The sequence below is a fragment of the Neofelis nebulosa genome, chromosome 2 (assembly GCF_028018385.1).
Source record: "Neofelis nebulosa isolate mNeoNeb1 chromosome 2, mNeoNeb1.pri, whole genome shotgun sequence".
Lineage (NCBI taxonomy): Eukaryota > Metazoa > Chordata > Mammalia > Carnivora > Felidae > Neofelis > Neofelis nebulosa.
In genome coordinates this window covers 184,071,314-184,094,802 of record NC_080783.1, presented here as the reverse complement: position 1 = coordinate 184,094,802, position 23,489 = coordinate 184,071,314, and the positions used below count along the sequence as shown (strand labels likewise).

Here is a 23,489-nt window from a genome sequence, read left to right as displayed (position 1 = left end):
AAAAGAAAGAAAAGAAAGAAAGAAAGGCTTCTATCTTTTCGCCAATGGATCTATGTGTGGCTTGGAACATACATTCAAAATTTATCCAGTTTACAAGCTTGTCCTGGGTATTACTTTCTGTCTTCAAAAGGGCTCATATTTAGCTGTGGACTAGTGGCTCCCTAAGGCCCCTCCAGTTTCTCCTGAACATATTTGCAGCCTTATACATGCACATAATGTTCCAGACTACCAGGGATAATTACAACTTTATCAAGACCAATCTGGCTACCTGGTCCCTGGATCTTTGATGTCTGTCCCCACAAGTAGTCAGACCTCAAGTCTTCTCTTATTGTTTGCCAGTGGGATAATTATTGTTTATTAACTTCCTTGCATATGGGATTTCCCATGCTCTGCTTCATACAGTTAGGCTTCTCTGGCAGCAGAGATGCTGGTCTTTCAGCATGACTGCCCCAAGGAGCTAGGGACTGGGAGTTCCAGGCAAAATGCCACTGAGTCCTACTGCCCTTATTGAGACTCAGTAGATTTTCTTGATAAATGCTTCTCAATTTGTTATATATGCCTTTGGTCAATTTCCAGAGTCCTAAAATTGTTGTTTTTGACAATTCTGTATAGTTGTTGTCTAGTTGAATTGGGGAAAGGATTTGCTGAGCTCCTCACTTAGCCATTCCAAGGGTCCATGCAGACTTCCTCTCAATCTCTGTGTCAATGTGTGTCTGCAAAGGGGTGATATTAAGCCAAGACCCCCAAACTTCCTCTTGATATCTGCTGATGGAAGCCTTAAGGCAAGCAAATGGGTGATTACTTTGAGTGTGGGTTCTCTCATCTTTGAGATGGAAAGTAGAATGAGAGTGACACCTTAGCCTAATATATATAATATGTTTGAGGGATAAAACCAAAATAATACCCTGATTGTTTCAGTAGCTTCTGGAGCTAATATCACATATGCTCTTATAAAAGACCTTGAAGGCCTGATAACTCTGTCCTATCCTATCAGTCTAAATATATATATAGGAAGTAACAAGGAATATAAAGAAATCTCAAAAATGTGTAAACAGAACTTTTCTGATACTCTGCTTAACTCTTTCCTCATTGAGAGGTACCAAAACAATCTCAGGTATTCAAAAGCTTAGCCATTAACATTGCTTGGTGAATTGGAAAAAGAACCAATACTGAGGTTTACAGCAAACTTTAAATAGACCACTGTTTTTCAAAATGTGGTCCTTACACAAGCTGCATTAGAAGCATCTATGATATTTCTTAAAATGTAGATTTCTAGGTCTCACCTCTATAGGTAAGGAATCAGAATCTATGGGGTATAAAGAAGAAATCTGTATTTTAAAGAGGCAACCCAGGTAAATATTATGCATACAAAAGCATGAAAATCAGGTACTGTTCTTTATCAACCGTATCCATTCTTACCCAAATTAGAATTAAATATATGGATTAAGAACCAAAATTGGGATGCTAAATACATATAGTAGTAATCTAGAGCATAGAACTTTAAGTAAATAATAATAACAAAAGATAAAAATTCTTCTTCCTCAAGGTGTGGACTTTCTTGGATCTTCTTTTTCCTGTTTGGATTGCTTCTTCAAACTCACCTATAATATACTACTTCCCTTGATGAGATGTCCAGGTTGCCTCTTGGTTGGGAAGCAGTAGCTTTGGGAAAGGAGTTCACATTTATATTCTGTGTAATGTGCAAAAGAAGTCCTCACATGTTCACAGAATGTTTAGCCTAACTTACCAGGGTAAAAATCAGAAACTTCAGTCCAAAACTCAAATTAGCAATAAAACATATTCCATTATCTGGAGCTTGTTTCTTATACTGGCTTTTCAGGAAACTCAGGAAGGTAGAAGCCATATGGTAATCAGTGGTATAGCACCAAAGGATTCAGAGAACCTTCAGTTACATAAACTCACAATTTACATTCAATTTTTAATAGCACATTCTATGGCAACTGACATAGAGATTTAAAAAATCTTCATGAAATTTGCTACCATAATCTTGCAAAAATTTTACTATTACTAACACTGCTGAAATATTAGGCTAGAAGAACAACTTTTCTTAGGTTATTAAAAAAAAAAAAGCTTAGTCATTTCCCAAAATTATGGAAACTATTGTTAGAATGAGAATGTGCTTGAAAATAAGTCCTGGATATGTGGGTTTGCAGGACAGACGAATATACTATAAATCTTAAGTAAAATGGAAAATATCACCCTCAATAAAATATATTTGTTTTCCTTGAAAAGTTGCAGTAATGCAATCATTAAAGTATTTTGTTGTTGTCGTTAAAGAGAGAGCATGCGTGCAAGCAAGGCAGGGGCAGAGGGAGAGAGAATCCGAAGCAGGTTCCATGCTCAGCACAGAGCCAGACATGGGGTTCAATCCCACGACCCCAGGATCATGACCTGAGCCGAAATCAAGAGCTGGAAGCTCAACTGACCTAACCACTCAGCCTCCCCAGTAATTTAAGTATTTTAATAAGTTTTATGTAGGTAAACATAAAAATAAATAATAATTATCAATTTATGTCTAAATTTCCCACAAATCCAGCAGATTCAAAAGCAGGTTATTTTTATAGAAACTGTGAGAAAGATCTCTACATGCTGCATTAGTCCAGCTCATACCTATACTCTGGGTCACTGTCATAGGCAGAGTCTCTGTATAAAAGACCTCTTTTCAGCTCCAGTTCATCTTCTTTCTCTGGGTCTCTCTCATCCTGAAAAATTTTTAAATTTCCATTAATTCATTTTGCAATTAAAATGATCTCTATGTTTCTTTGGGAAATGCTCTCCCTCTCCCCCATTATAAGAAATGAATTGAATGCTTGGATTTCTTAAAAAGAAACAAAAGGGGAGATGAGAATTTGTTATTCTGTTCAATAAAACAAATATGATTTTATTCTATTTATGCTAATATGGCTTATCAAAGACTAGACACTGGTAGATATTTCTTGCATCAATAAACGAACAGGAATGGGTACTGTGTCAAGATATGTAGTAAGATATGTAGTAATGTCTTACATATTGTCATGTGAACTCCTAAAAGATTGCACCCGCACTCTGAAGAATAAGTACCTGGGAAACTTATGTAGATGTAAGCATTCTAACACGTACCTACTATTCATAAGCCAAAATGCACTAACAAGCCACAAGAATAAAAATGAAAGTCAAGGCAGTTAGAATCAAAATACATAGCTACTGGGGCGCCTGAGTGGTTCAGTCGGTTAGGCGTCCAACTTCGGCTCAGGTCATGATCTCACAGTTTTTGAGTTCAAGCCCTGCATAGGCTCTCTGCTGTCAGTGCAGAGCCTGCTTTGGATCCTCTGTCCCCTTCTCTCCCCCCAACTCCCACCTGCTCCTGCTGTCTGTCTCTCTCAAAAAATAAATAAACATTAAAATAATAAATTAAAAAAAAAAAGACATTGGGTTTTGAATCCCAGCTGAGCACCCAGGAGGCACAGGAGAACTGTGGAGCAGGACAGGCTCACCATTGGCACTACTCTGCACGGGCTGCCTGAATAGCATGGTTTGAGACTCCCAGTCTGGGGAGGAGAGATTGGGGTGTCACCAATACCAACACAGCAGGGCTTCAAGAACAGGACAGTGGCCCCCAGTGGAGGTGGGACCCACTTACACCAAACCCCACCCCTCCATGCCTGGTAACTGCTTATCTACTGGAGCAGGACTGACACTGATTGAACTAGACAGTCTCTCATCCAGACCAGCACAGTCACCAATACCAGGTACCAATAGACACGTGTCCTATAGTTTTATATATTAGCCTGGTGTTTTTTTTAATTTTTAAATTTTTCTCTTTTCTTTCCTACTCTTCTCTTTTCCCTTCTTTTTCTTTCTACCCTCCTCTTTCTTTTTTTTCCCCTTTGGAATCAGACTCATAGTTTCTGGTCAAGTCTTACTTTACATATATATTTTTTTTTCTTTCTTTCTTCTTTCTTTTCTCTTTCTCTTTTTCTTTCTTTCTTTTCTTTCTTTTTTTCTTTCTTTCTTTCTTTCTTTCTTTCTTTCTTTCTTTCTTTCTTTCTTTCTTTCTTTCTTTCCCTTTTCTGGTTGTTTGTTTCATCAGGCATTTTTACTCTATTCTTTTTATACCTTTTCTGTAACTCCTTCTTTATTTTCCTATCTCTCACTGGATTAAGCCTTCTAGTTTTTCTAATTCTCTGACTGGTCTTTTTTTTTTCTTCACCCTCTTCATTTCTGTCTTTGTATGAGATAAGCTTCCCCCCATTTCCTTTTTTCCAAGGTTACTTCAATAAACAAATCAAAGCACAGCTGGTGGAAGGTCCAAACAATCCACCACTATGAGCAGTGGGACAGAGCAGCCAAATTTGCAACAACAAAGTCCAGGCCAACACATTCCAAAAACACTTCCTAAAAGCCAGGTGCTGGACGGTGTATGACCCCTTTTTAATACAGCAGGACTCACAGGTGCAGGACACATAACAAGCTATTAAAACATGTAAAAGACAGAAACCTAGCCAAAATGATAAAACAGAAGAATTCTCTTCAAAAGAAATTCCAGGAAGAAATGACAGCCAGGGAATTGCTCAAAACAGACATAAACAATATGTCTGAACAAGAATTTAGAATAAAAGTCATAAGACTAATAGATGGGCTTGGAAAAAAAAAAGCATAGAAGAAAGAAGAGATCTACTGCTGCAGAGATCAAAGACCTAAGAAATAGTCATGATGAATTAATAAATGTTGTAAATGAGATACAAATAAACTAGATGCAGTGACAGCAAGGATGGAAGAAGTAGAGGACAGAATAGGTGAAATAGAAGATAATATTGTGGAAAATGATGAAGCTGAAAAAAAGAGGGAAAGGAAATTACTAGACCATGAGGAAAGAATTAGAGACCTAAGTGATTCAATGAAACGAAATAATATCTGTATCATAGGAGTTCCAGAGAAGAGAGAGAGAAAGGGGCAGAAGGTTTATTTGAACAAATTATAGCTAAAAACTTCCCTAATCTGGGGAAGGAAACAGGCATCCAACTCCAAGAGGCACAAAGAACTCCCTTCAATATCAGCAAAAACAGGTCAACAGTATAACATAATACAGTGAAACTGATAAAATACAAACATAAAGAGAGAATTCTGAAAGCAGCTAGGGACAAACAGGCCTTAACCTACAAGGGTAGACACATAAGGGTAGAAGCAGACCTGTCCACTGAAACTTGGCAGGCCAGAAGGAAGTGGCAGGAAATATTCAATGTGCTGAATAGGAAAACTATGCAGCCAAGAATCCTTCATCCAGCAAGGCTGTCATTCAGAATAGAAGGAGAGATAAAGGCTTTCCCAGACAAACAAAAACTAGAGGAGTTCATGACCACTAAACCAGCCCTGCAGGAGATCCTAAGGGGGGTACTCTGTGAGTGGAAAGCAGCAAAGACTATAAAGGTCCAGAGATATCACCACAAACACAAAATGTACAGATAACACAATGGGACTAAATCCTTATCTTTTAATAATCACTCTGAATGTAAATGGACTAAATGCCCCAATCAAAAGACATGGGGTATCAGAATGGATAAAAAAACAATATCCATCTATATGCTGCCTACAAGAGACTCATTTAAGACCTGAGGACACCTGCAGATTGAAAGTGATGGGATGGAGAACCATCTACCATGCTACTGGATGTTAAAAGCAAGCTGGAGTAGCCATACTTATATCAGACAAAGACTGTAACAAGAGATGAAGAAGGGCATTATATCATTAAGGGGTCTATCCACCAAGAGCAGCTAGCAATTGTAAATGTTTATGCCCCCAACGTGAGAGAACACAAAAATATAAATCAATTAATCACAAACATAAATAAATGTATAGATAATAATACTGTGATTGTAGGGGACTTTAATACTCCACTGACAACAATGGACAGATCATCTAAGCAGAAAAACAATAAGGAAACAATGGCGCTGAGTGACACATTGGGCCAGATGGACTTAACAGATATATTCAAAACTTTTCAACCAAAAGCAGAATATACATTCTTCTTGAGTGCACATGGAACATTCTCCAAAACAGATAACATACTCAGTCACAAAACAGCTCTCAACAACTATAAAAGGATTGAGATCATACCATTCATATTTTCAACCACAATGCTATGAAACTTGAAATCAACCAAAAGAAAAAATTTGGAAAGCCCCCAAATACATGGAGGTTAAAGAACATCCTACTAAAGAATGAATGGCTCAACCAGGATATTAAAGAAATTAAAAAATATACGGAAGCAAATGCAAATGAAAATACAATAGTCCAAACTCTTTGGGATGCAGCAAAGGCAGTCCTAAGAGGAAAATACATTGCAACTTAGGCCTATATTAAGAGGCAAGTTGGGGCGCCTGGGTGGCGCAGTCGGTTAAGCGTCCGACTTCAGCCAGGTCACAATCTCGCGGTCCGTGAGTTCGAGCCCCGCGTCAGGCTCTGGGCCGATGGCTCGGAGCCTGGAGCCTGTTTCCGATTCTGTGTCTCCCTCTCTCTCTGCCCCTCCCCTGTTCATGCTCTGTCTCTCTCTGTCCCAAAAATAAATAAAAAACGTTGAAAAAAAAAAATTAAAAAAAAAAAAAAAAAGAGGCAAGAAAGGTCCCAAATATATAACCTAACCCCACACCTAAAGAAACTAGAAAGGAACTAGCAGCAAAGAAACCCCAAAGCCAGCAGAAGAAGAGAAACAATAGAGATCAGAGCAGAAATAAACAATATAGAATCCAAAAACAAAACAAAACAAAACAAAAAACAAAAACATAAAACAGTAGAACAGAACAATGAATCTAAAAGCTGGTTTTTTGAAAGAATAAACAAAATTGATAAACTCCTAGCCAGACTTAACGAAAAGAAAATAGAGAGGACCCAAATAGAAAAAATCACAAATGAAAGAGATCACAACTAACACCACAGAAATACAATTATTAGAGAATACTATGAAAAATATATAGTTATATGTGGCTATAGCCAACAAATTAGACAATCTGGAAGAAATGGACAAATTCCTAGATACCCACACACTACCAAAACTCAAAAGGGAATAAATAGAAAATTTGAACAGACTCACCCCACTTCCCTCAACCAGAGAAGAAATTGAATCGCTTATCAAAAATCTCCCAACAAAGAGTCTTGGGCCAGATGGCTTCCCAGGGGAATTCTACCAGACATTTAAAGCAGAATCAATACCTATTCTTCTCAGCCTGTTCCAAAAAAATAGAAATGGAAGGCTTCCAGACTCATTCTATGAAGGCAGCAAGCATTACCTTGATTCCCAAACCAGAAAAAGACCCTATTAAAAAGGGGAATAACAGGCAATATCCCTGATGAACATGGATGCAAAAATTCTTAACAAGATACTAGCAAATTGAATTCAACAGTATATTAAAAGAATTACTCACCATGATCAAGTGGGATTCATTCCTGGGTTGCAGGGCTGGTATAATATTCACAAATCAATCAATGTGATAGATCACATTAATAGAAGAAAGGATAAGAACCATATGATTCTGTCAACAGATGCAGAAAAAGCATTGACAAAATACACATGCTTTGTTAATAAAAACCCTCATGAAAGTCAGGATAGAAAGAACACACCTTAACATCATAAAAGCCATATATAAAAGACCCACAGCTAATATCATCCTCAATGAGGAAAAACGAAGAACTTTCCTCCTGAGATCAGGAACATGATAGGCGATGTCCACTCTCACCATTGTTGTTTAACATAGCATTGGAAGTCCTATCCTCAGTAATCAGGCAATAAAACAAGATAAAAAGACACCTAAATTGGCAAAGAAGTCAAACTTTCACTTTTCACAGATAAGACGATACTCTACATGGAAAACCCAAGTCTCCACCAAAAAAATGCTAGAACTGATACATGAATTCAGCAGAGTTGTAGGATATAAAATCAATGTATAGAAATCGGTTGCATTTCTATACAACAATAACAAAGCAACAGAAACAGATATCAAGGAATCCCACTTGCAATTGCACAAAGAACCATAAAATACCTAGGAATAAACCTAACCAAAGAGGGAAAATATCTGGATGCTGAAAACTATAGAAAGCTTATGAAAGAAATTGAAGAAGACACAAAGAAATGTTTTTCATCCCAGGCTCATGCAATGAAAGAACAAATATTGCTAAAATGTCTAGACTACCCAAAGCAATCTACACATTCAATGCAATCCTAATCAAAATAGCACCAGCATTATTCACAGAGCTAGAACAAACAATCCTAAACTTTGTATGGAACCAGAAAAGACTCCAAATAGCAAAAGTGATCTTAAAAAAGAAAACCAAAGCTGGAGGTGTCACCATCCTGGACTTTAGCCTGTATTACAAAGCTGTAATCATCAAGACAGTATGGTATTGGCACAAAAACAGACACATAGACAATGGATTAGAGAACCCAGAAAAGAACCCACAAACATATAGTCAACTAATCTTCGACAACGCAGGAAAGAGTATCCATTAGAAAAAAAGTCTCTTTAGTAAATGGTGCTGGGAGAACTGGACAGCAACATGCAGAAGAATGAAACTGGACCACTTTCTTACATCATACACAAAAATAAGCTCAAAATGGATGGAAGACCTAAATGTGAGACAGGAAACCAACAAAATCCTACAGGAGAAAACAGGTAGCAACTTCCTGGACCTTGGCCACAACATCTTCTTAAGTGACAGGTCTCCGGAGGTAAGGGAAATAAAAGCAAAAATGAACTATTGGGACCTCATCAAGATAAAAAGCTTCTGCACAGCAAAGGAAATAATCAACAAAACTAAAAGGCAACCAATGGAATGGAAGAAGATATTTGCAAATGATATATCGGATAAAGGATTAGTATCCAAAATCTATGAAGAACTTACCAATACCCAAAAAAACAAACAATCCAGTGAAGAAATGGGCAGAAGACATGAATAGACACTTTTACAAAGAAGACATCCAGATGGCAGATACATGAAAAGATGCTCAACATCACTCATTATCAGGGAAATACAAATCAAAACCACCTTGAGATGCCACCTTACACAGGTCAGAGTGGCTAAAATTAACAACTCAGGAAACAACAGATTTTTGGCAAGGATGTGGAGAAAGAGGAACCTTCTTGTGCTGTTTGTGGGAATGCAAACTGGTATAGCCACTCTGGAAAACAGTGTGGAGGTTCCTCAAAAAATTAAAAATAGAATTACCCCATGGTCGAGCAATAGCACTACTAGGAATTTGCCCAAAGGATACAGGAATGCTGATTCATATGGGCATATATACCCCAATGTTTATACAGCAGTGCTATCAATAATAGCCAAATTATGGAAAGAGCCCAAATGTCCATCAACAGAAGAATGGATAAAGATGTGGTATATATGTACAATGGAATACTACTCAGTGATGAAAATGAATGAAATCTTGCCATTTGCAATAATGTGGATAGAACTGGAGGGTATTATTCTAAGTGAAATTAGTCACAGAAAGAGAGATATCATATGATTTCACTCACATGCGGAATTTGAGAAACTTAACAGAAGACCATAGGGGAAGGGAAGGAAAAAATTAGATACAGAGAGGGAGGCAAACCATAAGAGACTATTAAATACAGAGAACAAACTGTGGGTTGATGGGGGTGGGATTTGGGGTAGTGGGGAAAACAGGTGATGGGTATTGAGGAGGGCACTTGTTGGGATGAGTACTGGATGTTATATGTGAGTGATGAATCATGGGAATCTACTCCTGAAGCCAATACTGTATGTTGGCTAACTTGACAATAAATAAATTATAAAAAAGAACATATATTGCTAAAAAAATAATAAATAAACTCAGATCTAACTTGATTTACATTATACTGCCTCCTAGAATGTTAATGAGATCAACACACTCACCCCAGCCACGAGGCTACTCTCCTATAGGAAAATTAGGCTCAAACTTTCAGCTATATCTATTTTTCAGCTAACATCTACTGAGTTTTTTATGAGGGTGTTCTGAAACAAATAGTCCAGGAGAGATTTTTTTTAAGATTTCCATGAAGAAACATTTTTTTTTTCAGCAAAGGTCATTAATAAAATGAAACATTATTTAAAGAAGCTGTGGATGGAAACCAATTTGACAATAAATTTCATATATTGAAAAAAAAAAAAAGCTGTGGGCTCTCCTTCCCTGAAATTGGCACTAAATTAAATTTTCATTTTTTTTTAAGTAGGCTTCACACCCAGTATGGAGCCCAACACAGGGCCTGAACTCACGACACTGATATCAAGAATGGAGCTGAGATCAGGAGTTGGATGCTGAACCAACTGAGCCACTCAGGCACCCCTAAATGTTCTCGTAAGACTCCTTTAATCAATGATCACTACCTTATGCATGTGATTGACATCATAATTAGATTATCCCTGAGATAAAAAAATAAAAGGTATCTATTCATGCTTGCAAACTGAAAAATTTAGGGAAAAAAGTGGTTAGTTTAAGACATAGCCAGAACTAAAAGGCAGCGATCTCACTAATTACATAGTATTTAAATACACACCTGTCATTCTCAAATGAAATTCTCATATACAGTTAAAATATCTGTAAGGTGTATTTTATTGCTATAAAATTCAATATATTATTTATAGTAAATTGTGTACAAGGATAAGAATTTAAATAGAATTTGATCATTGGTTCTAATATGCATTATTACCTTGGACAAATCAGTTAACCTTAATGGCTTTAATTTCCTAATACATAGTATAATGAAAATTTAGGTAGAATTGCTCAAAGTCAAAGGGATAAGAAGGTGAAGAGCTGACCTTCATTAAACTGAGGTTTTTCTAATTCTATAACCTGGTTTATATTATAAGTGAATAGAGAATAACAAAGTCTAAAGGGAAGACCACTTGAAGAATCTCACATGGTAACTTTGACTAATTGTTAGAGGTGGAATGCAAAAAAGTATGTATGATGGTCCTGCAAGAAATTTTAAGGGGGACTCCCCGAGGGAAGAAAAGATGAAAATACAAATACATACATACATACCAAAAGCAACAAAGATTAGAAAGGACCAAAGAACACCACCAGAAACTCCAACTCTACAAGCAACATAATGGCAATAAATTCACATCTTTCAGTACTCACTCTAAACGTCAATGGACTAAATGCTCCAATAAAAAGACATAGGGTAACAGAATGGATAAGAAAACAAGATCCATCTATATGCTGTTTACAAGAGACCCACTTTAGACCTAAAGACACCTTCAGATTGAAAGTAAGGGGATGGAGAACCATCTATTACGCTAATGGTCAACAAAAGAAAGCAGAGTAGCCATACTTATATCAGACAATCTAGAGTTTAAAATAAAGACTGTATCAAGAGATGCAGAAGGGCATTATATCATAATCAAGGGGTCTATAGACCAAGAAGACCTAACAATTGTAAACATTTATGCGCCAAAGGTGGGAGCACCGAAATACATAAATCAATTAATCACAAACATAAAGAAACTCATCAGTAGTAATACCATAATAGTGGGAGACCTCAACACCCCACTCACAGCAATGGACAGATCATCTAATCAAAAAATCAACAAGGATACAATGGCTTTGAATGACACACTGGACCAGATGGACTTAACAGATATATTCAGAACATTTCATCCTAAAGCAGCAGAATATACATTCTTCTCCAGTGCACATGGAATGTTCTCCAGAATAGACCACATACTGGGACACAAATCAGCTCTCAGCAAGTACAAAAAGATCGAGATCATACCATGCATATTTTCAGACCACAACACTATGAAACTCAAAATCAACCACAAGAAAAAATTTGGAAAGGTAACAAATACCTGGAGACTGAAGAACATCCTACTAAAGAACGAATGGGCTAACCAAGAAGTTAAAGAGGAAATTAAAAAGTATATGGAAGCCAATGAAAATGATAACACCACAACCCCAAACCTCTGGGATGCAGCAAAGGCGGTCATAGAGGAAAGAATATAGCAATCCAGGCCTTCCTAAAGAAGGAAGAAAGATCTCAGATACACAACCTAATCTTCCGCCTTAAAGAGCTGGAAAAAGAACAGCAAATAAAACCCAAAACCAGCAGAAGACAGGAAATAATAAAGATTAGAGCAGATTAATGTTATCGAAACCAAAAGAACAGTAGAAGAGATCAATGAAACCAGAAGCTGGTTCTTTGAGAGAATTAACAAAATTGATAAACCACTAGCCAGGTTGATCAAAAAGAAAAAGGAAAGGACCCAAATAAATAAAAAATCAAGAATGAAAGAGGAGAGATCACAACCAACAGAGCAGAAATAATAACAATAATAAGAGAATATTATGAGCAATTATACGCCAAAATGGGCAATATGGAAGAAATGGACAAATTCCTAGGAACATATACACTACCAAAACTGAAACAGGAAGAAACAGAAAATTTGAACATACCAATAACCAGTAAGGAAATCAAATCAGTAATCAAAAATCTCCCAAAAAACAAGAGTCCAGGGCCAGATGGCTTTCTAAGGAGAATTCTACCAAACATTTAAGAGTTAACACCTATTCTCATGAAGCTGTTCCAAAAAATACAATGGAAGGAAAACTTCCAAACTCATTCTATGAAACCAGCATTACCTCGATTCCAAAACCAGAGACCCCACTAAAAAGAACTATAGACCAATTTCCCCGATGAACATGGATGCAAAAATCCTCAACAAAATATTAGCCAGCCAGATCCAACAATACATAAAAAAAAATTATTCACCACAACCAAGTGGGATTTATACCTGGGATGCAGGGCTGGTTCAATATCAGCAAAACAATTAACGTGATTCATCACATCAATACAAGAAAGGACAAGAACCATATGATCTTCTCAATAGATGCAGAGAAAGCATTTGACAAAATACAGCATGCTTTCTTGATAAAAACCCTCAAGAAAGTAGGGATAGAAGGATCATACCTCAAGATCATAAAAGCCATATATGAACGACCAAATGCTAGTATCATCCTCAATGGGGAAAAACTGTGAGCTTTCTCCCAAGGTCAGGAACAATACAGGGATGTCCACTCTCGCCACTGTTATTCTACATAGTATTGGAAGTCTTAGCCTCTGCAATCAGACAACACAAAGAAATAAACAGCATCCAAATCGGCCAGGAGGAGGTCAAACTTTCACTCTTCACAGATGACATGATACTCTACATGGAAAACCCTAAAGATTCCACCAAAAAACTGCTAGAACTGATTCATGAATTCAGCAAAGTTGCAGGATATAAAATAAACGCACAGAAATCAATTGCATTCCTATACACCAACAATGAACTAACAGAAAAAGAAATCAAGGAATCGATCCCATTTACAATTGTACCAACAACCATTAAATACCTAGGAATAAATCTACCCAAAGAGGTGAAAAATCCATACACTGAAAACTATAGAAAGCTTATGAAAGAAATTGAAGAAGACACAAAAAAATGGAAAAATATTCCATGCTCCTGGATAGGAAGAACAAATATTGTTAAAATATCAATACTACCCAAAGCAATCTACACAATCAATGCAATCCTAATCAAAATAGCACCAGCATTCTTCACAGAGCTAGAACAAATAATCCTAAACTTTGTATGGAACAAGCAAAGACCCCGAACAGCCAAAGCAATCTTGAAAAAGAAAACCAAAGCTGGAAGCATCACAATCCCAGACTTCAAACTATACTACAAAGCTGTAATCATCAAGACAGTATGGTACTGGCACAAGAACAGACACTCAGATCAATGGAATAGAATAGAGAACCCAGAAATGGACCCACAGACATATGGCCAACTAATCTTTGACAAAGCAGGAAATAATATCCAATGGAATAAAGACAGTGTCTTCAGCAAGTGGTGCTGGGAAAACTGGACAGTGACATGCAGAAGAATGAACCTGGGCCACTTTCTTACACCATTCACAAAAATAAACTCAAAATGGATGAAAGACCTAAATGTAAGACAGGAAGCCATCAAAATCCTTGAGGAGAAAGCAGGCAAAAACCTCTCTGATCTCGGCCGCAGCAACTTCTTACTCAACACGTCTCTGGAGGCAAGGGAAACAAAAGCAAAAATGAACTACTGGGACCTCCTCAAAATATAAAGCTTCTGCACAGTGAAGGAAACAATCAGCAAAATTAAAAGGCAACTGACAGAATGGGAGAAGATATTTGCAAATGACATATTAGATAAAGGGTTAGTAACCAAAATCTATAAAGAATGTATCAAACTCAACACCCAAAAAACAAATAATCAGTGAAGAAATAGGCAAAAGACATGAATAGACACTTCCCCAAAGAAGACATCCAGATGGCCAACTGACACATGAAAAAATGCTCAACTTCACTCATCATCAGGGAAATACAAATGAAAACCACAATGAGATACCACCTGACACCTGTGAGCTTTAACAACTAAGCTAACATTAACAACTCAGGCAACAACGGATGTTGGTGAGGATGGGGAGAAAGAGGATCTCTTTTGCATTGTTGGCGGGAATGCAAGCTGGTGCAGCCACTCTGGAAAACAGTATGGAGGTTCCTCAAAAAACTAAAAATAGAACTACCCTACAACCCAGCAACTGTACTACTAGGTATTTATCCAAGGGATATAGGTGTGCTGTTTCAAAGGGACACATGCACCCCCATGTTTATAGCAGCACTATCAACAATAGCCAAAGTATGGAAAGAGCCCTAATGTCCATCGACGGATGAATGGATAAAGAAGATGTGGTGTATATATATACAATGGAGTGTTACTCGGCAATCAAAAAGAATGAAATCTTGCCATTTGCAACTACGTGGATGGAACTGGAGGGTATTATGCTAAGTGAAATTAGTCAGTCAGAGAAAGGCAAATATCACATGACTTCACGCACATGAGGACTTTAAGAGACAAAACTGATGAACATAAGGGAAGGGAAACAAAAATAATATAAAAACAGGGAGGAGAACCAAACATAAGAGACTCATGGAGAACAAACAGAGGGTTACTGGAGGGGGGATGGGAGGGGGGATGGGCTAAATGGGTAAGGGGCACTAAGGAATCTACTCCTGAAATCATTGTTGCACTATATGCTAACCAATTTAGATGTAAATTTAAAAATAATAAAATTTTTAAAAAAGTATGTATGATGGATAATTATATATGTCAATTTGGCTCAGTCTTGGTGCCTAGATATTTGGCTGAACATTATTCTGGACATTTCTGTGAGGCTTTTATGGTTGAGGTTAACAGTGCATGAATGGACTTCCATAATGTGGGTGGGCCTCATCCAGTCAGTTGAAGGCCTTAATGGGCCAATGACTGCCCTCCCCCAGGGAAAAAGGAATTCTGCCAGTAGACTGCCTTTGGATTTGAACTACAACTTCCCTGAGCATCGGGCCTATCTCATCAGATTTTGGACTCATCAAGCTCACAATTGCATGAGCCAATTCTTTAAAATTCCTCTCTGTCTCTCCATATATGCACATATGTATATACATATGTATATATATATATGTCTACACACACACACACACACACACACACACACACACACAATGTTCTATTGTTCCTGTTTCCCTGGAGAATCCTGATTCATACACTATGAGAATGAGAAACTCCTACAACATACTAGTTCAGAGACTTCAGTACTTTACTTCCACCATGGATAGAACAGTCAAGACAGAAGATCAACAAAGAAATAGAAGACTTGAATCAACTAGACTTAACATCTATAAACACGCTACCAGAGAATAGCAGAATATACATTTTTCTCAAGTACACATGAAAAATTCTTCAGCAGAGACCTTACATTAAACCATAAAGTGAGTTTCAATAAATTTAAAAGGGCTTAAATCATACAAAGTATGTTATCTAGCCATAGTGAAATAAAATTAGCAAATTAAAATCTTTATTGAAAACTCTCCTATAAAGATGGGCTTATTTAAAATAGTTAAGATATGGGCACATAGGTGGCTCAGTCGGTTAAGCATCCAACTTTGGCTCAGGTCATGATCTCACAGTTTGTGGGTTTGAGCCCCACTTCAGGCTCTGTGCTGACAGACAGCTCAGAGTCTGAAGCCTGCTTCAGATTCTGTGTCTCCCTCTCTCTCTGTCCCTCCCCGCTTGTGTGCTCTCTCTCAAAAATAAATAAACATTAAATAAATAAATAAAATAAAATATTTAAGAAATAATCTCACACAAACTCTTCTAGAGAATGATTAGGAATATTTCCCAAATCATTTTTATGAGGCCAGCCAAAACTTAAGGAAGACATTACAAGAAAGGAAACTTACAGACCAATCACAATCACTAACTTAGATGTAAAAATACTCGGTAAAGCATTAGCAAATTGAAACCAGGGATATATATATTTTAAAAAGTTATGACCAAGAGTTTTGTTTCAAACATGCAAACATGGTTTAACACTTGAATAATCAAGTAAGCAATTTACCACGTTTAAATAAACCTAATTTTTTAAAACCTTTATTTATTTTGAGAGAGACAGAAAATGAGCTGGGGAGGAGCAGAGAGAGAGAGAAGGAGACAGAGAATACCCAGCAGGCTCTGCTGAGAACGAGGAGCCCAATGCAGGGCTCAATCTCCACCATGACCTGAGTTGAAATCAAGAGTCGGATGCTTAACCGACTGAGCCACCCAGATGCCCCTTACCACATTAAATAAAGAGGAATAGCATATAATGACTCCCACAGATGCAGTGTCATAAAATCCATATACTTACAGTAAAAAAAAATTTTTTTAACTTACAGAAAACAAAGAATAGAAGGAACTTCTGTAACGTGGCAAAGAATACCCACAAAAAATGTACAGCATGCTTCATACTTAATGTTTAATTATAAAAAGCTTCCTCTTTGGGTGGCAAACAAGAAAGGATGCCCTGTATCACCATTTCTGTTTCATATTGCTTTGGAAACCCTAGATAGTGTAATAAGGCAAGAAAAAGAAATAAAAAGCATTAAGACTAAAGAGGGAGAAATAAAAATGTCACTATTTACATTATATATATATATATATATATATATATATATACACACATACATAAAAAACAAAAACTACTGTCTATTAACATTAATATGTGAATGTAAGGTCACTGGATACAAGATTGTTGTATAAAAATATAATATAGTCATTATACCAAGAACAAATGGAAGATACAATTTTAAAGTATACAACTTATAATAGTATTAAAGTATCAAACATCTAAGAACAGATCTACCAAAAGAAATATAAGAATTCTAAAACTACAACATAATCAGGAGAAATTTAATATCTAAATTAATTTAAAAAGACACCACTATTGGAAGACTCAATATTGGTAAAATGTCAGTTATCCCCTAGTGAAAGCACACATTCAATAAAATCCTGGCCAAAATCATAGCATGTTTTTTAAAACAGACCAGCTGATTTTGGAATGCAAATGGAAATTCAAAGAACAAGGAACAGTAAGCAAGAACACAGCTGAAAAACCTATGCTTTAGATATCAAAAGTTATCATAAACTTATAGCAATTGAGAGAATATGATGTTAGTACAAAATGAGTCAAATGAACACAACAGAAGAAAATCCAGAAACAGACGCACATATATACAGTCTTAATGGAATAGAATAGAATCCAGGACCATCTCCATGTAAACAGGTTAAGGAAAAAATGGTCATTTGAAAAAAAGATGATGGACCATAGGGGAAAAAATAAACCTTCATCCAAATCTCACATTATACATACAAATCAAATCCACATGCATTGTAGATCTAATGTAAAAGGCAACATGACAAAAGATTTTTTAAATAGGGAAATATATTCAGAATCATAGTTGGCCTAAGTTTTCCTATATGAATGTAAAGAAAGCACTAATCAAAATACCAACCAAAAGGAGAGGAAAATTGGGCTACATTAAATTAAGAACTTCTATCCACATAAGGACTCTTACTAAGAAAACTAACATACATGTCACAGACTGGAATATATTCATAACATAGCACATGCCCATCAGAAAATGTCCAGGAATTAAAAGACTTTAAGAGGTATATGGTACACAGACACAAGTCTAACATGTGCTTTTTGAGAAGCACTACAAAGGCCAAACTGGATAAAAACAAGAGACAATCACAGCTAAGTGCATAATAGTAAACTGTTGAAAAGAAATGACAAAGAAAAAAATCTTAAGGGAATTCTAGGAAGATATTAGTGACAATGTGTGGTATGCAGAATAATGGTTCCCAAAGATGTCCATGCCTTAATTCTCAGAATCAGTGAACATATTACCCTACGTAACAGTAGGGAATTTTGCAGATTTGATTAAGGTTAAGGATCTTGAGAAAGGAAGATTACATCGGATCATCTATGTGGACCCAATCTAATCAAATGAGTTCTTAAAAGCAGAAAAATCTTTCATGGTTATGGTCATACAGAGGGAGATGTGATTAAGAATAAGGGTAAAGGATGGGGTGCCTGGGTGGCTCAGTAGGTTAACATCCAACTCTTGATTCTGGCTTAGGTCATGATCTCATGGTTCGTAGGATCAAGCCCCATGTCAGGCTCTGTGCTGTCAGCATGGAGACTGCTTGGGATTCTCTGTCTCCCTATCTCTCTATCTCTACCCTGCTCTCTCACTCTTTCTCAAAAATAAATAAATAAATATTAAGGAAAAAAAAGAATATAGCCATTTGCCGGCTTTGCAAATGGAGGAAATGGCCGCATGCCAAGGAATACGAGTGGTCACCAGAAATTGATCCTTCCTTGGAAACTCTATAAAGAAAACAGCTCTGCTGATACCTTGATTTTAGCCCAGTGAGACCCATGTCAGGTCTATAGAAATGTAAGATAATCAATTTGAACTACTAAGTTTGTGGCAATTTGTTATGGTAGCAATAAAAAAATAATACTTAGCACAAATCCCCTCATAAAAACATACAGAAATGGTTTTGGGGTTAGATGGAATAATTCATGACAGACAAATACTCATGCTGAAAACTGGGTGGTTCAGTCAGTTAAACGTCCAACTTTGGCTCAGGTCATGATCTCATGGTTAGTGGGTTTGAGCCCTGGGTCAGGCTCTGTGCTGACAGCTATGAGCCTGGAGCCTGCTTCAGATTCTGTGTCTCCCTCTCTCTCTGCCCCTCCCCTGCTTGTGCTCTGTCTCTTTCTCTCTCAAAAATAAACATTAAATTTTTTTTTAAACAAGACAGAAAAAAATAAAAATTTATGTTTTAAGTTATTAGAAAGGTACAGAAAAAAAGGCGGCTAGTGATACATTTCAGAGGAGAGAAACTTTCAAACGTGGACTGATGATCTGCACTTCCATTTTTCTTCAAAGCATTTGCACATCCCGAGCATGGGCTAGACACTGAGAACCAGGACTTAGATTAGATTAGAACAAGGGTCAATGCTGTGATGCAGAAAAACCGATTAACATTTTTGATGGTTGTACGAGAGTGGAATGATGTAACTAGAGTATTACGAGGCCTTAGATGAACAGTTTCTCAATTATGACATTTATTGATTTATGAAGCTGTGTAAAACTAGAGGGTATAAAGTTAACCCCAAAACATTGGAAAAGTAGAGTGAATGTTCCTACAGTTTCATGGTACTTAAGAGAGAAAGACCGACCAGAGTTAGAGGCCCTAAAACACAAGCAGCAAAAACCCTGGAGATAGTATGAACACTTAAGAACCTGTAACTGTTTTTAAACTGGAAACACTTGACAATCTGGGACTAGCTAGGCTAAAAAAAAATCTGGTCTTGGCTCAGGCAAAGGCTATTTCTGGGGATGGAGCATCCAGCAGAACTTTTTGTAAATCACATCAAGCTCAAGAAGTAAAATTGAGAACTGGAAGAACCTCAAACACTGAAGTGTCTTGTCACAGTATTTGCCAAATTATGAAGCTATGCCAGGTTGGGAGCAATACGCTAATCCAAAAATGACTGAAAAGTGAAAGATCCATGCCATACATTTAGATGGTAATTAAAAGACAAATATCTGTCAGGAAAAAAACAACATCATCTATCCTGAGGGCACCTGACTTCTGGGAGGAGCTAGAACCAGTCACAGAGCTGGTGCTGGCAGACAGACATCTTGGTGACTATGTAGAGCTGATGTCACAAACACAGAGATGAGAGGGGACTCAAATACATGAATATTTTCTGATGGTTCCTGGTATGGAAGTACAAGGCACTAAGCCTAAACTTTCTGAGAAGCAGGACACAAATTGCCTCAGTTTTTTTGGTACTGAGAAGACAAAGACCTGAAAAACTCCAACTTGAAAGCACCGTAGGCTAATGACCAAAAACAAGGGCTGCTGAAGTGAGATTTAGCAAAAGTCTGATTAAGGATAAACTGAGATTTCCCAAAACATCAATATTGCCTCAACCCAGTTTGATCTCTTTTGAACAAGTTTAGCCCTGATGTTCCCTGCCTAGGAAAGGAAAGAGGGAACCCTCTCATCACCTGGAAAGATCTTAAGTTCTTTTAAAAATTGGGGCACCTGGGTGGCTTAGTCAATTGAGTGTCCGACTTGGGCTCAGGTGTTGATCTCACAGTTTGTGTCTTCGAGCCCCGCGACAGGCTCTGTGCTGACAGCTCAGATCCTGGAACCTGTTTCTGATTCTGTGTCTCCCTCTCTCTCTGCTCCTCCCCTGCTCACACTCTATCTCTCTGTCTCTTAAAAATAAATAAATGTCAAAAAGATTTAAAAAAATGTCTAGAATTTAATTATGAAATAAATGGTACAGTCACGACAGTACAACTGGTAAGCAAGGGTAAAAAAGACAAAGAAAGCAGATCACAAATATAATCCAGGTACTGGAATTAGGAGATTAAGCACTTTAAAGTAACCTTGATCAATATGTTCAAGAAAATAGATAAAAAACTGGACAAAATAGACACAAAGGTTAAGGATTTCCAAAAACACTGACATTTATAAAAATTAATCAGAAAGACATTTGATATCTAAACATAAATAGTAGAAATAAAGAATTTAGTAGTTGGGTTTAACAATGTATTGGAAACAGTAGAAGACAAGATCCATGAACTAGAATATATGTTTCTAGGAAATGCTAACAAAAGAGAAAATAAAATGACAAATACAGAAAGAAGTGCAAGAAACTGAGGGAGATAATCAAAAGGTCTAACAGATGTAACTGGACCAAGACGTAAGGAATAAAGGTATAGCACATTTGAAGAAATAAAGGGCTAGAATTTCCAAAATTAATTTAAGTCATGAATTTAGATTCAAGAAACTCTGATCAGGGTTAATACATAAACCAAATCTTTCAAAACCAAGGACAAGAGAAAATACTAAAAGAAGCCACAGATAAAAGACATTACTTTCAAAGAAGCAAGAGTAAGACTGACAACAGACTTCTCAAGGAAATAATGGAAGTCATAAGATAACAAAATGATATTTTTATATTTATTCATTCATTCATTCATTCATTTATTCATTTATTCATTCATTTATTTATTTAGTGGGCTTCATGCCCAGTGTGGAGCCCAATTCAGGGCTTGAACTCACGACCCCGAAATCAAGACCTAAGCGGAAATCAAGAGTCAGACGCTTAGCTTCTGAGCCACCCAGGTGCCCCACAAAATGTTATTTTTAAAGTAAGGGAAGAAAAACATCTGCCTACATATACATCTATGCCCAGTGAAGAAAAATCCAACATAGATTTAGTGGATATGTAAATAAACAAATAAGTACTAAAAAGAAGTAAATAAAAATGAGAAAATTCTCCAACAGCAGGCCCCTACAAAAAGCCCTAAGGGGAATTCTTAGGGCAAATGGGAAATGATTCAAAATGAAAACAGAATTCAAAACTAAAATGCAACCAAAAAAGGATGAATATGTAGGCAAATGTAAGTGAAGATTTCTATACAAAATAATAGTATCAACGCACTGTGGAATCTAAAATACATATAGATAAAATGTATCACAACAATAACTTTAAAGAAGCAAGGGATTTAAATGGAGTGTAAATGTTCTAAAATTATCAAAAAACTGGTAAAGAAAAAATTGTATGAGATTACAATAGAGGATACAAGTACTTAATATATATACATATATTTTGAAAGAATAGTAAGCAAATATATACCCTATGAGTTAAAAGAAGGAGAAAAGGGAATAAAAATATCTTAGTTGAGGGAGACATGCAGGAGATTTAAAAATAAACATGAACAGATCTGTCAGATAGAAAAATAGTAAGATAATGATACAAACCCAACAATATCAGTAATTAAATGACAACATAGTAATTAAATGATAAAGGGAAAGACTGACTACTATAAAACCCAACTATAAAAGACACACATCTTCAATATAAGGATACAGAAAGGGTGATTGTAAAAGAGTGAAAAATACCAATTAACATTAACCAAAAGAAAGTTGATAGGACTATAATGATATCAGACTAACTACATTTGAAGGCAAGAAGCTTTCCTAGAGGTAAAGACATTTCACAATAATAATAGGTCGATTAACCAGAACAAAAAACACAATCTAAACCTGTATGCATCCAAAACACAGTTTTAGCATATGCAAAGCAAAACCATACTACATTACCAATTCATACCCTCTGGAATACCTATAATGGGAAAATAAAACCCAGAAAATACAATGTGTTAACAAGGATGTAGAAAACCAGAACTCTCAACCATACTGAGACACTTTGAAAATGTGTTTCAATACTGAAACACTTTGAAAAACTCTTTGGCAGCATCTTCTACAGAAGAATACACATTCTGTAGGACCCAGCAATTCCATTTTAGGTATATATCCAACAGGAATACATATATATGTTCATCAAGGAACATATACAGTAATGGTGATAGCAGTACTATTAGTATTAGCCTCAAAAAGTAGAATTAACTGATAAATTTTGCTACTCTTATTGGAATACTATAAGGCAAGGGGTGGCAAACTATAAGGACCAAATAGTATTTATGTTCAGCTTTGCAAGTTATGTGCTCTTTGTCACAATTACTCCCCTCTGCTGTTGTAGCTTGAGAACAGCCATAAATAATACATAAGTAAATGGGTCTATCTATGTTCGAATTAAACTTTATTTAAAATTTAAAAGTCTGGATTCACCAGTGGGCCATAGTTTGCTGACTCCTGCTATACAGTAATAAAAATGAAACACATGCATGTCACAAACATAATAATCAGCCAAAGAAACCAAATATAAAAGAATATATACCATATGATTCCACTTCTGAAATGTTCAAAAACACATAAAACTAGCCTATATGTTGTTACATATTAGAATAGTAGGTTTCGTAGTGACTGAAGAGGCACCAGAGGCATTTCTGGGGGGCTGGTAATGTCATGTCTCTGACCTGGATGCTATTCACCCACGAGGGTTCACTTTTTATTTATTTATTTGAGCATGTATCAGAATTTTATTCCATTTCAAGGCTGAATAATATTCCATTGTTAGGACATTTTTTGATTATTGATTCTTTTTT

General features: G+C 36.5%; 1 protein-coding gene across 2 annotated transcripts in view; it reads right to left on the bottom strand.

Annotated features, from left to right (window-relative positions):
* The window catches only part of SPATA6 (spermatogenesis associated 6), a 150,589-nt gene that overhangs the window by 9,300 nt on the left and 117,800 nt on the right, over positions 1-23,489 (bottom strand). For both annotated transcript variants that reach the window (XM_058717451.1, XM_058717447.1), the window contains exon 12: positions 2,632-2,723. In XM_058717451.1, the coding sequence (XP_058573434.1) occupies positions 2,632-2,723 (92 nt within the window). The remainder of the gene's footprint in view (positions 1-2,631; positions 2,724-23,489) is intronic.